This window comes from Podarcis gaigeae, assembly GCF_964106915.1.
Source record: "Podarcis gaigeae genome assembly, chromosome: 2".
NCBI lineage: Eukaryota > Metazoa > Chordata > Lepidosauria > Squamata > Lacertidae > Podarcis > Podarcis gaigeae.
Window position 1 is genome coordinate 126008848 of NC_139679.1, and position 18159 is coordinate 126027006.

Here is an 18159-nt window from a genome sequence, read left to right on the forward strand (position 1 = left end):
TGTGAGCAGAATACTCTACACATCTTGGGGTCTTTGTGTAATAATTGTGCAAGTCAGACTTGAGGCAAGCGCTGAAGGCTCTTCAGGGCTGGCAACCTCTTCCCAATCCCACTGGGTTCCAACAACCGCACTAACACTTAACTGTACAGAATAGGCACCTGGATGCAGAAGCCAATCCAAAGGGGTGGCTGGTAGTGGAGGTGGTGAAATCCACAAGTTCTGAGTTTTTAATGTGCGCTAAAACTCAGCCTGCTTGGTTGTTGTTTTTTATTTATTTATTTTACCTATAATTTCCGTTTTCCAGTTTTGTGCCAACATAATTCTTGCAGCTGTAGTGGCATAAAGGAATAGTATCTTATCTTCTTTTTTGATTTCTTTATCCAACATTCCTAGCAGAACGGAAATTATACCCAGTATAAATGATTGGCAGGTTAAAATGATAAATTACGCCGAACGTGCTAGACTAACAGGTAGAATAAGAGACCAAGATGAACAGAAATTTCATGGAAATTGGAATAAATATTGGAAGTATATTGGAAATAATTTGTAGAGGGCACTAGCGGGGCCGGAACAACTCTAACAGTGAGCGGCTAATATTTAAGATTAAAAATAAATTACGTGACTGTAGAACTTATTTGACACTTACCAAAAGGGTGGAGGGGAGTCCAAGGCTAGGTAGAGCCTAAAATATTGTGATTCTTTGTTTCTTTCTTTTTATATAATTTGGGGAGGGGTTATAAGAACCTATGTAAATGAACTCTATGTATATATATATGTACACTGAGATGTTTATGGATATGTTTATGTATTCAATACCTACATTGATATATTTATTTGCATAATTTGAATAAAAATGCATTGGGGGGAAAATATATTTTTTTTTTACCAATATGCTATAATATTATTGTTTTAGTTAAATAAATTCTTTAAGTTGTTACTAAGGAAATGATTATTTTTCTCCTTCCAATAAATTACAGCAGAACTGTTGTCCAAATATAGACAGTTAACTTATTACACCTCAGAATGATTTCATAATTATCTGTCTATGTATTTCTAATAGTGTAACCAAATCAGAAATTTTTGATTTAAATAGAATCATACTGACTAGTGATTTACCGTAAATTAAAACAAAAAATTCCTTCCAGTAGCACCTTAAAGACCAACTAAGTTAATTCTAGGTATGAGCTTTCGTGTGAGCTTTTGACTATGGCAGACCAACACGGCTACCTATCTGTTACCGTAAATTGTGACTGAAATCAATTAGATGTTTATCAAATCCACCCTGATTGCAATCTACCACAATGTCTGAAATAACGATGGAACTATACAGAGGTGAACAGGACAATGTCCTGGCAGCTGCTGCTACTACTTAGGGGTCTGAAACGGATAAATGAAAATATTATCAGTCATCACACACTCAGTTTCATCAGCAGGGAAGCCAAGATGCATCCTAGCAGGACTTTTGGGTTTGGGCTAGGCTACCAAATGGTGGAATTCAGGACAATCCAAAGTATGGAGATGAGTCCTAGTGAATAAATACAGATAACCTGGTAGTGTCATCAGGGAAGGGGGGGGAGAAGGGGAATAAGATGTGATGGAAGGGGAGGGGTCTCTGTTGAGGCTCCTCTCCCTTCCTTTAACCCTTCCATGGACTCCCTCTCTCCGTTTCCCCACCCAAAAGGCATCCAGCCAGGCGCCCCATGACCCCAGGGATTCCTGGGGACAAACTGGTAAAATCAGCAATGGTACACTGGGTCAGAAATATAGGTCATGATTACAGCTGGATGATATATTGGTATAGTGCCCAAGACTGGCTTGAAGTTTACATCGTGATAAGTGTTTCCTAATACTGAGCTGGCAATATGTTACGAATCACAATGTGTGCAAGGGCTAGGCAACACCTGCTTTTCAACACTGCGATAACTTACCTGCTGAACGCTGTAATGTTCTCACCAGCTAAACCTCACAATATCACCTGCTAAACGTTGCCATGTTATCAGCAGCTAAACATTTAAATCGGCCACAAGGTCTGAAATAGGGGTGGAACTGTACAGAGGAGAGCAGCACAATGTCCTTTCAATTGCTACTACTTAGGGGTCTAAAATGGATAAATGACAATATTATCAATCATCATCTCAGTGGGACTTTTGGGTTTGGGCTTGGCTAGCAAATGGTGATTTTCAGGACAATCCTGTATGGCAATGCTGATCTGGGACTGCCAGCAGGGAGACTGGGAAATAAGATGTGATCGAAGGGGAGGGGTCTCTGTCGAGGCTCCTCCCCCTCCCATTAACCCTTCCCTGGACTCCCTCTCTCCCTTTCCCCAGCCAGGCGCCCCACGACCCACGGGATTCCTGCCAGGGGGAAGCCGGGAGAATGGGGGGCCTCAGCCCCACCCCCAGCCCTGCTTGGGGTCCTCCTTCCCCTTCCCGCCCAGGCGTCCCGGGGGGGGGGGCAGGGCAGCTGAGCATCTCTCGGCCCCCCAGGAAAGAGAAAGGGGAGTCTGGCGGTGCTGCTGCTGCCCAGGAGATCTTGCCAGGTGTAGATCCCTGCAGGTGTTGGATCCCCCATTCCCCCCTGGGTCGGGGCCTGGATCGGGGCCCCTGTCGACGGGCCCCAGGGAGGGCGCTTTCCTTACGGGGGGTCTCCCCTTATCCCCCCTCCCCCTCTATTCCCCCCCTCCTCTCCCTCTTTACCTCTTGGTCCTCCGCCTCCCTGGCTCCAGATTAGTCCGCTTTCCAGGTTTGCAATAGAAAGGGGGGCGGCGGCGACGGGGGGGGGCTCTTCAGCGACGCCCCTCCTCCTTTTCCGGGTCTCGAAACTTCCGGCGCATTTCGCGGCGACACTTCCGGCTCCTTTTGGGATTCGCTTGCCCCTAGAGCTACATCCGCAGAGCAGCCCCTCCCTGTGTCCGGAGGGGAAGAGGACGGGACGGCGCTGCCTCTGGGGGCTCCATGGGGACCCGGCCCCCCCTCCTTCCTCCTCCCTACAGCAGGGGGGAGGGGAGATGGCTGCGGGGGGGCATCATATTTGGGGGTGACCTGGGTTTGCGGGGAGAGAAGGACGTGATTTTCAATCTGCAAACAGGGAGGCTGGGAGGGAAGAGGATGAATGAGAAGGAGGGAAGGGCTGCCCCTCCCCCTGTGGGTCAGGAGAGTGGGGGAGGGGCTGAGCCGGGGAAGCCAATGGGGGTCCCTCCCCCCCAGCCCAGGGGGTGTCCTCTGTGAAGCCCAGAGATGGAGCCAGCCCCTGGGGGTGGCAAGAGACATGGGGCTGCCTGAGAGAGAAGGGGCGCTTCCTTTCCTCTCCCCCCTCCTCCCCACAGGCTCTCCTGCGCCCAGAGACCCCCTTGGTCCGGCTGCCCCCTCGCCAGGCAGGGAGAGGGTGGGGTCCCCTTCCGCCATGAGAGGAACGCAATGGGGTTGTGAGGGGGGGAGAGAGAAACCCCTTTCTGCTCCCCTCACAAGAGGGCCCCCGTTGTGTCTCTGAGGGACAAGAGAGGAGGCGCCCCTCCCCCCGCTGCTTCTTTCCCTCAGCGACTCCGAGGGCAACGACTTTTCCCGCCTTTTCCCAACTTCCCGCCCTTCGAAATCTGAGCCTCGCCTCAGTTTCAGGCGCCAAGGAGGCAGATTCCCCGGGCTCCCTGATTTATTAGTGGATTTCTTCTCATTCGCCCTGATTTCTGCTCATATATCTTGCTTTTGGAGCTTCTCTCTGCTTCTTTAGAAAGAAAGCTGTATAAAACCCCCCTCACCACTGCCTGCATCCCATACAGTATGTAAAAGTCTGATTTCTTCCCATTTGCTGTGTATAATTCTTCCTCCAGGACTGTTCTTCCTTCCTGGCAATGTCACTTCCAAACTAATAATTCTTCCCTCACTGTCCTTAAATAGCTGCTTGGGGTCTAGTTTGCGGCCTGCATAAAGAACCTCCTCTCTTTTCTCGTTTTAGCTGTAGGTACAAATTCATGGCCAAAAGCCTTATTGATACACAATTTTCCATCCGATGCCTGCTTACTCAGAAGTAAGTCCTACTCTTCTCCCATGTGCGGACCCAGCAGTTCAGGCAGTTCTGCTAGCAGGAGGCCAAAGGACCCGGAGTGGTTTCCAAATGCTGCCCTTTTTGATACGTTTCCATTTATTCTTTTGCGTGGGGACTGGCCAGATTGAAACACACCCCCCCCCCATTCAAAAGAAAGACTTGCAAAAGATTTCAAAGGCGGAATTTCCAAAAGATGACACTTTGTCCTGAATTTAAGACAAGTCGGGCGAAAAATCATGGGCTTTTTTGGCGTTTATTTGGGGCCTTGTCTAAAAAAAAAGCTACAGTTTTGGGGTTGTCCTGGTTTTTACTTTTTGAAATACGGCAACCCTAATTACTCTGGTCTCTGCTTGAACTGAATCTCTCCCTTTTAGAGCTCAGTCGGTAGAGCATGAGACTCTGAATATATGAGTTGGGCAAAATACCTTAATTCCAGGGGGCTGGGCTAGATGACCCTCGTAATCCCTTCCAACTCTGCAATTCTAGGATTCTACCATGTGTAGAGGAAAGACCGACTTCTTGTGGGCAGTGGAGGAATGATGTAATGTTGGTTGGTGGGAACTGTTCTTGAGTGTTGCCTTGTCACACACATGCAACACCACAACAGTCCTGTGAAAGGAAGGGGGTGCATTTCTGCAGGCTGATGTCCATCCATCCAGCTGCCCAGGCCGCAGCACTTCCCCCTAAGAGTGAAGGGTCCCAGTCTGGAAATCCCCCCTTCCTGCTGGAGATGAGGCAGTGAGGGATTCCAGACAGACAGAGGCACCCTTGCTCTGTAATTCCCTTGCCAGCAGGGAGACTTCAAAAGCCCCCCCCCCCATGCCTCCCCCTTCCCTCATTTAGTATGGAGACTTTTCATCTTGTGGTTGGGTCATTTTAAATCCAGTTTTTTTTTAATACTGTTGTTGGTTTCCTTGTTTAAATTATTCCGTTTACTAGTGATATTTCACATAGCATTTGTGAATGCAAAGCAATTGTGGCTCTTGGGTAGAAATCTGTGATCCGGACATGGCCTAGTTAATCACACCTTGTTTCAACATCCATCTAACACAAGGAAAAGAAAATCCCCCCATCATTTAGCCCGGACACTGAGGTCCACTTCCGAGGGTCTTCTGGGAGTTCCCTCATAATTACAGGGAACCAGGCAGAGGGCCTTCTTGGTAGTGGCGCCCTCCCTGTGGAACACACGCCCCCATAATAATTTATTAATAATAATTATCATCATCATCATCAGATGTCAATGAGAGAAAGTAACTTTTGGAAGACCTCTGAAGGCCTTCAGGGAAGTTCTTAATGACATTTTACATGTTCCTTTGTCATAGAACCAAGCTGGCACCATCCATTGGTTCTGGCAGGGTTCTAGTTCATGGTCAACAAGATTTTAAATTGTAAAACATAAAACTTAATAAAATATATATGATTTTATTGCATTAGCCATGCAGCCATAGCATAATATACATAGAAATAACAACATAAAATGGGGGTGGGGAAATAAAAGTGTATGTCGTCCTGGGCGAATACTTTGAGAAAATGGGGATAACAAAGGTAACGGGGGATTTAAAACATCGAGTGACAGAGAATACAAAAAACAGGTTCGATTGTGCGGCGTATCGACTACATCTGTGGTATTGAAGAGGGAGTTGGTGCCGCTTTCCTCTTCATCACACTAAGCAGGAAATTAGCTGTCATCTCGGTAATCCAACAGTCAGAATCCTGCAGAAGAAGGGACACTATCCAAGGCTGGATTGGGAGATGAAGCTTGTTCACGAGAGGAGTTAGAAATCGAGATCTTTCATCTGTCCAGTTGGGACAGAAGAGCATTACATGTTCCATAGTCTCCAGAGCCGTGTCATTGCAGGAGCATGTTCTATTTGCGATGGGAACTCTGGAGTAACGACCCGACAGAACTGCTGTAGGAAAACAGTTGAGACGGGCACAGGTAAAGGCCCTTCGTTTAGCCTCTGAAGGAATTGTAAAGCAGTATAGGGGACGCAGGTGGCGCTGTGGGTTAAAGCCTCAGCGCCTAGGACTTGCCGATCAAAAGGTCGGTGGTTCGAATCCCTGCGGCGGGGTGCGCTCCCGCTGCTCGGTCCCAGCGCCTGCCAACCTAGCAGTTCGAAAGCACCTCCGGGTGCAAGTAGATAAATAGGGACCGCTTACCAGCGGGAAGGTAAACGGCATTTCCGTGTGCGGCTCTGGCTCGCCAGAGCAGTGATGTCATGCTGGCCACGTGACCCGGAAGTGTCTTCGGACAGCGCTGGCCCCTGGCCTCTTAAGTGAGATGGGCGCACAACCCCAGAGTCTGTCAAGACTGGCCCGTACGGGCAGGGGTACCTTTACCTTTATAGGGGGATCCCTTCAGCGGGTGGAATAGCTAGGGCTAAGCCTGAACACGGCCCTCTTGCATGGGAAGCTGTGTTAGAGAAGTCAAGTTGCTGTAGCTTTTTTTTGATTAGAGGTAGGGCCGCCGGGCTAATACACTCTAAATTAAAAACAGTTTTGCGGTTCAAATTGAGAAGAGAGCGGAATTTGAGATTAATTGCAGTTTTCCAGGGAGAATTATGAATATCTCTTAGGATCAGATTGGAGAAACCACCTCTAATTCGAGCATCCGATGGTAGTAGGTGGGAGCTGTAGGAAATGGCTCGACTCCATGCTCGTTTTACAATTGAGGGCTGGGCGAACTCAAGTCGTAGGGCTGCACCTGAGACACATCTTGGGATGCCGGAAAGAGATCTCAGAAACATGTGAAGTGGGTGATCCAAGTTACCTGATATTGCTGTAGTCCATACTTCGCAGCCATATAATAGTTTAGGGACAACTTTGGCATTAAACATTTGAATTGCTGCTGGAAGGTGTTTGCCGCCCTTCTGGTGATAAAATCGGACAATGGCATTAGAGGTCGTGGTTGCAGCAAGAGAGGCAGATTGTAGATGGGTGGTCCAGGAGAGATTATAAGTAAATATTAAGCCTAGATATTTAAAGGCTTTTACCTTTTCTAAGTAGCCACCTGTGATCTTAAGCGGCTCCAGCTTGAGTTTGCGGGAACGAGTGAAGTGGAGAACTTTCAATTTTTTAAGAGCTTCCGCCTTACAATAGGTGATAAATGCATTAACTGCATTTGCTAGGTCCGCAGCTGTTCTGGATAAGATGACGGCATCATCCGCATAGAAAAGGGAAGCAACGGGGTGGCCTGCTAAGTGAGGAGGATACTTAGTTGCTAGCTTCAAAGGGGAAAGAGCATCATGAAGATAAAGATTAAACAGTAAGGGGGCCAAGAAACAACCTTGTCGGACGCCCCTGGCCGTTGGGAATGGAGTGGTAAGGGAGCCGTTGGGACCAATTCGAACGCGAGCTGTGGTGTTTGAATAAAGGGAAATAATTAGGGAAAGGAGGTGCGGATCAATTCCCAAATGGGCAAGTTTGGACCATAATCTCTGCCTAGGAATGGAATCAAAGGCGGCCTCCAAGTCCATGAAAGCGGCAAACAGGTGGCCTTGCCTTGGTGCAGTATATTTACTGGCAAGGTGATAAAGAGTTAGACAGTGGTCCATGGTTGATGCTGACTTCCGGAAGCCAATCTGTTCTGGCGGTAGAATGTTTCTCTCATGGACCCATGAAAGAAGTTCTTCCAGTAAGACAGCGGCAAATATTTTCCCCAGAATAGATAGTAAGCTGATGGGGCGATAGTTCCTAGGGATGTTTGGCTGGCCGCCTTTGAAAATCGGAACTATTGTAGCTTCTCTCCAGGGGTCAGGGATGTCTAAAGCGGAGGAGATAGCGGTGAGTACAGGAGTGAGCTGTTCACTCCACCAAAGAGGATCAGTCAGGAAAAGGTCCAACAGGACCATGTCTGGGCCAGGGGCCTTATTCCTACGCATGGACATTATGATGTTGAAGATGCGGGTTGAGGTAAAATTTACTGAGGAGGTGGAACTAAGAGAACAGGAACAGAGGTCCAACGGGGATTGAAGGTGATCTGTAAGATGATTTGGAGAAGCGAAACTGGCTGAATAATAAGCGATCCATTTGTCAGCGGAAATCAGGATAGCTGAATTGAGTGGTGCCGAAGGCCTAACTAAGCGCCAAAAGGAGCGGGAGTCAGGCCCTCTCTACAGCTGAACGAAGAGTGGACCAAGCCTCAAGGATGTGTTGCTGTTTTTTGCAATGAATCATGTTTCTGTATGTCCTTTTAGTAACTAGAAGCTCTGCACGGGTTTCGGGGTCGTTGGAAAATTTGATGATTCTAACCATTTTCCTAATTCGCCTTCTTAGGGCTTTACATTCCTTGTCAAACCAAGGTGATTCAGAGAAGAAGTGTTGGTGGGTAGGCGAGGTGATGGTTATGAAAGTTGTTGAAAAAGCATCAATTAATTTCCGGTATTGGTCAGCGGGCGGAATTGAGTCAGAAAGAACTGTAGGCATATCAAGTGATTTTTGTATGTCCAGGGCAAGAGAGGAGCTGAGGCTTGTCCATTTCTTTGTTTTATATACAGGGTAGCTTTGTACGGTGGAACTATAGTTTGAGGGGACTGAGAATGGCTCTATTAGGTTTAACATTAAAGTCAATGGAAGGTGGTCACCACCAAAATATTCAGCCACTTCCATTTTTGTAGAAATTGAGAATAGCTCCGGCGTCAATAGAATGTAGTCAACAACACTGGTCCCCCGGGAAGAGATGCACGTTAACTGCTGCGAGGACAAGGGAGTAACGTTGCCATTTGCGATGCAAAGATCGTTTTCGATGGCCAATTGGGCCATCAGCCTCCCCGACGCATTTGTTATGGGATCAAGAGAGCATCTGTTTCCCCAGGGGGGCTGCAGGGGATTGTCCAGGAGTGCTGCAGAAGATAATATAGCATCGTCGTTGTGACCTATTCTTGTGTTAAAGTCGCCTAAGAGGATTTGAGGAAGTCCTGGGTTAGTTGTTTGAAGATCATGAAGCCAAGACGAAAGTTCAGACCACCTTTCATTACAGTCGGAATCATTAATTGCTGGAGGCAGATATACTGTAGTTATCAACCATGGGCTTTTGGTCTTTGGAAGGTGGATCTTTATAGTGAGAAAGTAGGGGGAAGATTTAAGTTCCTCGCAGATAGTGAGGGATAAGCTGGTTGAGATAAGACAGGCGAGGCCAACTTGAGGGCGACCCCTGTTAGCTAGTTTGCGAGCACAGGAGCTAAAGGAACAATAATTTGGGAGAGCGATACTTTGTTGGGACCAGGTCTCATGGAGGCACACAATGTCAAAAGAAGAGATAAAGTTTATTGCCTCAGGATCCATTTGCTTTGTCGCCCAGCCGTTAACATTCCAGGAGAAAATTTTAAGGCTCTGGGGTGGGGTGGATGCGCTTTTCAGGGAAAGAACTACTTTTGCTTGATTTGTGGGTAAAGATTGAGAACAAGATTAAACAGATGCACGCTGGGCTGATGAGGAGGAGGTGAGGGACCAGGAGTGAGACCTTGGGGTCATGTTAGGTAACTCTGGGAAATTGTTAACCCTGTGTGCACTGGCTCGGGAAACTGCAAATCTCACGCTGGGGATGTTTAGGGAACCGATTGAAAATACACCTGCCACTCTCCTAATGGTTGTAGTGCAGATCTTGTTGGCATGCAGAGGGTCGCAAGGCCAGCTGGCTAGCCCCAGGTGGATCATTTCCTTCCAGCCGTCCTGCTGCGAAGACCCATCAGCCTCTGCTCCGATGTAAATCAGCGACCCAGGCTTCAAAGCCAGGGCACACTATATCAGCAGAGCGAACTGCGGACACAGAATAGGCGTGAGGCTTGTGGAAGCATACTACAACTACGGATTTATTAATCATAAATCAGGACAAAGAAACATTCCGTCTCTCTCTTTGTATTCTCAGAGAGACAGAGAAAAGCAAAAGCTATACACACAACGGAAGTTCCCAGCATACTGTGCTGGAATGTAAACAGACACGTACCAATCTCATGGCTGCTCCTTAAGGAGGAATGGAAATTATTTATGGAGATCTATGGTGTGAACACATTTGGAGTACTGTGCACAGTTCAGTATCTGGGACCTTTCAGTTTGGAGAGAAGACGAGGAAGGAAGGACATGTCAGATAGAATGGAGAAGGAGGATAGAGAAAAGCCCCCCCCCCAATAAAAATAGAACTCATGGAATCCAGTGAAGCAGGAATGGTGGAAGATTTAGGAGAGCGAAAAGAAGGGTCTCCCCCCCCCTTCTCTGCATCCAGCCAGTCCATGATGGCAACAGCAACAATAAGATAATTACATCAATAGTATGCATTGTGCTCTGCTGGCAGGAGGACTCCCTCGGATCATGTCCAGTTGCAAAAGTGCAAGGAGGCTTTCCACCCTCAGGGCCCAGAGGGGGATCGTGCCTTGGGGCAGCTGGTGGAATTGGAGGAAGCTGACGCTTAGCACTCTGGGTTTGGGACCTGCCTGAACCTCCTTCCACATTATACTCATCCATATTGTTTCTCGCCTGCGTCATTTTGGGGATAGCATTCTACACACACTTGTATCACCATGTGCCCCCTCCGAACATTGCTTTGAGATGCTCTGGTATGGCCCCTTCTTCCCTGTGCCCCCGTCCCTCCTCATGCAAGACGTGCAGCTGGGAACAGAACCTTTCCTGGTTATGCCAGGGAATGCCATGCATTTAAATGGTTTCTCCCCAGTATGACTCCGTGGATGAATTCTAAGGTTTCCACTCTGACTGAAGCTCTTTCCACATTCCATGCACTTAAATGGTTTCTCCCCTGTGTGACTCCGTTGATGAATTCTAAGGTCTCCACTCTGACTGAAGCTCTTTCCACACTCCATGCATTTGAATCATAGAATCATAGAGTTGGAAGAGACCACAAGGGCCATCAAGTCCAACCCCCTGCCAAGCAGAAAACACCATAAGAGCACTCCTGACATATGGTTGTCAAGCCTCTGCTTAAAGACCTCCAAAGAAGGAGACCCACCACACTCCTTGGCAGCAAATTCCACTGTCGAACAGCTCTTACTGTCAGGAAGTTCTTCCTAATGTTTAGGTGGAATTTTCTTTCTTGTAGTTTGGATCCACTGCTCCGTGTCTGCTTCTTTGGAGCAGCAGAAATGGTTTCTCCCCTGTGTGACTCCGTTGATGAATTCTAAGGTCTCCACTCTGACTGAAGCTCTTTCCACATTCCATGCACTTAAATGGTTTCTCCCCAGTGTGACTCCGTTGATGAATTCTAAGGTGTCCACTCTGACTGAAGCTCTTTCCACACTCCATGCATTTAAATGGTTTCTCCCCTGTGTGACTCCGTTGATGAATTCTAAGGTGCCCAGTCCCACTGAAGCTCTTTCCACACTCCATGCATTTACATGGTTTCTGCCCTGTGTGACTCCGTTGATGAATTCTAAGGTGTCCACTCTCACTGAAGCTCTTTCCACACTCCATGCATTTAAATGGTTTCTCCCCAGTGTGACTCCGTTGATGAATTCTAAGGTGTCCACTCTGACTGAAGCTCTTTCCACACTCCATGCATTCAAATGGTTTCTCCCCAGTGTGACTCCGTTGATGAATTCTAAGGTGTCCACTCTCAGTGAAGCTCTTTCCACACTCCAAGCATTTAAATGGTTTCTCCCCTGTGTGAGTCCGTTGATGGTTTCTAAGTTTTCCACTGTCAGTGAAGCTCTTTCCACACTCCATACATTTAAATGATTTCTCCCCTGTGTGACTCCGTTGATGAATTCTAAGGTTTCCACTCTGACTGAAGCTCTTTCCACATTCCATGCATTTAAATGGTTTCTCCCCAGTGTGACTCCGTTGATGAATTCTAAGGTGCCCACTCCCAATGAAGCTCTTTCCACACTCCATGCATTTACATGGTTTCTGCCCTGTGTGACTCCGTTGATGAATTCTAAGGTGTCCATTCTCACTGAAGCTCTTTCCACACTCCATGCATTTAAATGGTTTCTCCCCAGTGTGACTCCGTTGATGAATTCTAAGGTGTCCACTCTGACTGAAGCTCTTTCCACACTCCATGCATTCAAATGGTTTCTCCCCAGTGTGACTCCGTTGATGAATTCTAAGGTGTCCACTCTCAGTGAAGCTCTTTCCACACTCCAAGCATTTAAATGGTTTCTCCCCTGTGTGAGTCCGTTGATGTTTTCTAAGTTTTCCACTGTCAGTGAAGCTCTTTCCACACTCCATACATTTAAATGATTTCTCCCCTGTGTGACTCCGTTGATGAATTCTAAGGTTTCCACTCTGACTGAAGCTCTTTCCACATTCCATGCATTTAAATGGTTTCTCCCCTGTGTGACTCCGTTGATGAATTCTAAGTTTTCCACTCTCAGTGAAGCTCTTTCCACACTCCATACATTCAAATGGTTTCTCCCCTGTGTGACTCCGTTGATGAATTCTAAGGTGTCCACTCTGACTGAAGCTCTTTCCACACTCCATGCATTCAAATGGTTTCTCCCCAGTGTGACTCCGTTGATGAATTCTAAGGTGTCCACTCTCAGTGAAGCTCTTTCCACACTCCAAGCATTTAAATGGTTTCTCCCCTGTGTGAGTCCGTTGATGTTTTCTAAGTTTTCCACTGTCAGTGAAGCTCTTTCCACACTCCATACATTTAAATGATTTCTCCCCTGTGTGACTCCGTTGATGAATTCTAAGGTTTCCACTCTGACTGAAGCTCTTTCCACATTCCATGCATTTAAATGGTTTCTCCCCTGTGTGACTCCATTGATGAATTCTAAGTTTTCCACTCTCAGTGAAGCTCTTTCCACACTCCATACATTCAAATGGTTTCTCCCCTGTGTGACTCCGTTGATGAATTCTAAGGTGTCCACTCTGACTGAAGCTCTTTCCACACTCCATGCATTTAAATGGTTTCTCCCCTGTGTGACTCCGTTGATGAATTCTAAGGTGTCCACTCTGACTGAAGCTCTTTCCACACTCCATGCATTTAAATGGTTTCTCCCCTGTGTGAGTTCGTTGATGTTTTCTAAGGTTTCCACTCCCACTGAAGCTCTTTCCACAGTCCATGCATTTAAATGGTTTCTCCCCAGTGTGACTCCGTTGATGAATTCTAAGGTGTCCACTCTGACTGAAGCTCTTTCCACACTCCATGCATTTAAATGGTTTCTCCCCCGTGTGACTCCGTTGATGAATTCTAAGTTTTTCACTATCAGTGAAGCTCTTTCCACACTCCAAGCATTTAAATGGTTTCTCCCCTGTGTGAGTCCGTTGATGTTTTCTAAGTTTTCCACTGTCAGTGAAGTTCCTTCCACACTCCATACTTTCAAATTGTTTATGTTCTCTCTTTTCACACTCCATTTATTTAAATGGTTTCTTCGTTAGTTCCACTGGACATGGCCCACCAGAATTCTGACTGCCTTCTCCATTGTCTTCTTTCGATGGGGTGGGGAGAAAATCCTATTTGTTTTCTAGGAAGAGAACAAAGTACTATTACAATTAGCACCTGCTCTTATTTTAAAGTCTTTTACAATCTCTCCAAATTTTTAGGCAAATGAAATAATGTAAAATAATGGTCATGCATCATCAGCCTTTTATAACCCTTAATTATTGGTAATGAAGCAGTATTATATTAGAATACGGTTTAACTGTGGGCTTTACGTTTGATAAAAAATGGTTTCTCACAGGAAAGGGAGCTGTTCTATGTTCCATGAACCTGGCCAATATTCATCAGGGTCTTAAGTTCATCATGAAGTTCTTCATCCGCTGCACTATAATCCTCCACCCCTTGAGCCACATTTTGTACCCTTCGACCTCTAGATCTTTATTCATCACCTGCACAGTCCCTTTGGCCTCAGGAGGTCCATACTGACCATTTTGGGAGACCCATATATAAGTTTAGTGACAAAGCTTGGTGCTTGTGGTCGGTTGAAGGAGTGCTCAGTTGGAGAATGTTCTTGGGGTTGGACCTCCATCTCTCAGCCTTGCATTCTTGAATGGAGAGAGCTGGAGATGCAGAAGGAAAGCAGCTGGAGCCTGACCGCTGGGAAGGCTAGAATGAGACACCCACCCCAATTATGATTTATAATAATTATATGCCACCGGGTCTCGCACCCGCCTCCTGACACTGGCTTATCTTAGCGGAGATTCCCTGTCCAGGCCTCTCTCACTGTTCTTCCTCCTTTGCCCTGCGTGGCATAGGGCTTCTGGATATTCTAGCTGTGCTCCAACTGGGAATTCTTTATTAAATTGTTATACCTCTCTTCATCTGAATATTACAAGATAAAAATATGTGTGACACTGAAATAGGTGAGTATTAAAGGTGAATAACACTGGCCAGAGTGGTGCATACTCTGGTTATCTCCCGCTTGGACTACTGCAATGCACTCTACGTGGGGCTACCTTTGAAGGTGACTCGGAAACTACAACTAATCCAGAATGCGGCAGCTAGACTGGTGACTGGGGGCGGCCGCCGATACCATATAACACCGGTCTTGAAAGACCTACATTGGCTCCCAGTACTTTTCCGAGCACAATTTAAAGTGTTGGTGCTGACCTTTAAAGCCCTAAATGGCCTCGGTCCAGTATACCTGAAGGAGTGTCTCCAACCCCATCATTCTGCCCGGACGCTGAGGTCCAGCGCCGAGGGCCTTCTGGCGGTTCCCTCATTGCGAGAAGCAAAGCTACAGGGAACCAGGCACAGGGCCTTCTCGGTAGTGGCGCCCGCCCTGTGGAACGCCCTTCCAGCAGATGTCAAAGCAATAAACAACTACCTGACATTCAGAAGACATCTTAAGGCAGCCCTGTTCAGGGAAGTTTTTAAAGTGTGATATTTTACTGTATTTTTGGTTTCTATGAAAGCCGCCCAGATAATAAATTATTATTATTATTATTATTGTTGTTGTTGTTTTTGTTGTTGTTGGAAAGAAAAGAAAGAAGATGAAACCCGTGGTGTGTCCTCCTGAATGTAATATTATAATAATAATAATAATAATAATAATAATAATAATGAAGTGTTAATGAAGAAACCAATCTTCAAATCAGTTTCATATTCCCTGGCTGTATTTCTCAGCCATGATTGTGACTCAGAATCTTAGCCACACTTTTTTCTAGAATATCAACTGGATCTCTTTGTAATAGGAGCCAAGCATCCCTGGGATTTCATCCAGACATTCCTTTAGTGTGGGCAGCAGCAGCGGAGAAAGGAAGGAAGCAACTTTGGGGGCAAACCATTTCCTTCTGAAGGTCTTCCCCAGCGGCCAGCAGGGTTGATAAACTGCTCAGTGGGGACACCTTGGCTTTATAGTGTTAGGCTCTGGATACCAATCATAATCCCTAGGAAATTTGTCAAGAACCCTTAAGATCCAGTTCCACCAACTCCCAAGTAACACTGAGCCCTAGAGGAACCTTCTATGCTGAGTTGAGGCATCTCTGGTCCTCCAGATGTGGTTGGACTCAAAGTACCACCTGCCCAAGCAAGGATGGCCCATGGCCAGGGAGGATGGGAGTCTTATCTGGTGGGACACACTTTCCCCTTCTTCCACCTCCTCTGAAAATGCGGAATGGGGGAGGTGGGGCACATTGACGCAAGGGGGACATTGACACACCAATAATCAAGAAATGATATTCGTGTCGCGACATCACCCAAATGTGCCTATGCATGTATGAGTAGAACAGTTGCGACTGCACTGGCTGCCAGTTAGCCGTTGGCGTTTGAAGAGAGTAGGTGTGTTTTTAGCACAACCATCTAAAAATTATGTGAAATGTAAATGTGTTCCAACACATTTTTATGGCATTTAGTTAAGATTTAAAAATACCAAAGGTAAGTTATTCCACTCAGTAATCAGGATTACAGGTGATTTTCAAATACGTTCAGTGCCTTTATTAACAATTGTTAGATTTTTGAAAATGTCCGTTGGCGCACTTTGATACACTAAGGGTTAGCGCCTCCAGTAATGGCTGAATTCCTCTGATCGGGAGGAACTTGCTTTGTGGAAATCTGGGTCTGGCCGCCACGGCGAAGGCGGAGACCCACTAAAAATCACAGGTGGGAGAAGCCTGTGAATGTGGGATTCGGCTGGCACCTTTTGCACCTCCTCTACTCGCGGGGAAACCCATTTTCGGGGATCCAGAGCGATGTGGGGTGAGTGGCGCGGTGCTTCGAATTGACTGCTTCTTTCACGGAGTGAAGCCGCATTGCTGTTGCCGGAGAGCGCTGACTTTTTCCTGTGGACAATTTGATTCTAAAACAACTACCCGTGAGTAGAACGGAAAATTGGATCTTTAAACGTCTTAATTTGGCACCGAAACGGGGAGGTTTCAAACAGGAAGTCCGCCTCCCCTTTTTGCAAATAGACTGAAGCAAAGAGGCTGCAAGCTAAAGTCTTGGAAAGCCTTCCGTAAAGGATTAAACTTCCATCGGTTAAAATCACTAAACCCCCCTTGGAAGCAGGAGAAGAGGGGGGAAATTTTGGACCGTGTAAGCCTGCAGGAGAGAGTGAAGAAAGTCACTGCTCTGAACCTGGAAACAGGCTGCTAGTAAGACCGACGTTTTGGAATTGCCCATTGAATGTGAATAGATCGTTCGTTGACAGCTAGTTAAATAAGAGAAATACATTGTTTCCATTGTCTCCCTCTGCGTTTAAAAAGGAGTAAAAGTAACTGAAAATTGAAACTAACTTTATTGTTTGAACTGTGCTTAAAAAGATTGATACAAATCGAAATTGTTTCCCTCTAGAAGAAGCTTTTGAAATTGTTACATGAGTTGAGCTGGGGGGGGGGTCTCCAGCTGCAAGATAAAAAACTGTGAGAATCTGGGACTGAACTTGGATTGTTAAGAATGTTGACAGAAGAAGCCTTAGTGGTTGCATTATGTAAGATAAATGACTCACTGGAACACCTCCATAAGAAGACGGATGTGATGACTATAAAAATTGGTAACTTGGGACAAAAAGTGACTAATTTTGGACAAAAAGCGAACATTAATACAGAAACTATTTGGGAATCGATACAGGGATCTACTTTGACATGGCAAATTGTAGAGAAGGCGGGGGAGAAAGTTGTCGTTGTTGAACCTAAAATAGCACAAGTGGACAGGGAGAGAGCCCCAGCCTTACAGATGTAATTTGATGACTATAAGTTGATGCCTTTTATGATTGAATTTAGGGAAAGTCAGATTTTGAGGATTGGAGCCCCGCTTGGACCGGAGAAGGAAAGTTGGATAGATCCCTTCATGCAGGGATTTATTGACCTCTGGGACCTGGACTTGGGTCAGGAGGAGATTGGAGTTGTGGGGACCTCCAGATTTAGAGGAACTTTGAAATACGTCCTGAAATATCTTAGGGATCATAGTTTTAACTATGGAGATTTGGCTGAGCTGTCGAGAAGGAATAAAAACATTGCTAGGTGGGAATTTCCCCGAGATCTACTCTTCAGCATCAAAGGAAGGAAAATAAGAACAAGATCAACAGAAGACAAAGCAAAGTGCCTGTATAAATATGAAGAAGACTTCCAAGTCCCTTCTGCAAGAGTTAAGAGCCTCGGAGTATAGTCCAGGTTGATGGACTATATGGAATTGACGGAGATGACTGGCAGAGTCCGAGACCAGGGAGAGGAGACGGTGGGAGAAGATTGGAAAAAGCTTAAAGTTTATCTATGGAAATACAGTGGTGCCCCGCAAGACAAATGCCTCGCCAGACGGAAAACTCGCTAGACAAAAGAGTTTTCCATTTTGGAGTTGCTTCGCAAAACGAATTTCCTATGGGCTTGCTTCGCAAGATGAAAATGTCTTGCGAGTTCCTGCGGGGGTTTTTCCTCCTCCCCCTTTTTCTAAGCCGCTAAAAGCCGCTAATAGCGCTAATCCGCTAAGCAGTCAATGGGCTTGCTTCGCAAGACAAAAAAAACAACCGCAAGATGAAGAGACTCGCGGAACGGATTCTTTTCGTCTTGCGAGGCACCACTGTAATGTAAAATTAATGAGTGTTAGAAAAATGTTGGAATGAAATTATATGGCTTTAGTAAAAATGTTATAAGGAATTAAGCATAAATAAGTATTTTAGTATTAATGGAAAATAAGGTTAAAATATGCTGAGATAACTATATGACAGAAAACAGAGAAAGATGGAAAGGACTTGCTGAAATAATTTATAGAAATGGAATACAAAAAGGGAGGTG

The 18159-nt window shown here is 46.2% G+C and overlaps 3 protein-coding genes and 1 long non-coding RNA gene across 5 annotated transcripts in view; 1 reads left to right on the plus strand and 3 right to left on the minus strand.

The window, feature by feature from the left end:
* LOC310837513 (uncharacterized protein) overlaps positions 1 to 18159 on the minus strand; it is a 105706-nt gene that overhangs the window by 80040 nt on the left and 7507 nt on the right. The window lies entirely within an intron of this gene.
* Positions 1 to 18159, plus strand: part of LOC310838162 — a 110177-nt gene that overhangs the window by 45497 nt on the left and 46521 nt on the right. The gene's annotated exons all lie outside the window — the stretch shown is intronic.
* The window catches only part of LOC310837874 (uncharacterized protein), a 61093-nt gene that overhangs the window by 13942 nt on the left and 28992 nt on the right, over positions 1 to 18159 (minus strand). Inside the window, exon 1 of one of the 2 annotated variants that reach the window (XM_083725082.1) lies at positions 2697 to 2811. The exons of the other annotated variant lie outside the window; for it this stretch is intronic. The gene's annotated coding sequence lies outside the window, so the exon portion shown is untranslated. Of the gene's footprint in view, positions 1 to 2696; positions 2812 to 18159 lie in introns of those variants that run through there. 2 annotated transcript variants of the gene reach the window in all.
* LOC310839557 (uncharacterized protein) overlaps positions 9029 to 18159 on the minus strand; it is a gene marked incomplete at its 3' end in the record, with an annotated part of 32605 nt that continues 23474 nt past the window's right edge. The window contains exons 2-3 of the mRNA XM_083728193.1: positions 11790 to 13457; positions 9029 to 9093 (exon numbers count right to left, since the gene is read on the minus strand). Of these exons, the coding sequence (XP_083584319.1) occupies positions 9029 to 9093; positions 11790 to 13347 (1623 nt within the window). The 5' untranslated portion in view covers positions 13348 to 13457. The remainder of the gene's footprint in view (positions 9094 to 11789; positions 13458 to 18159) is intronic.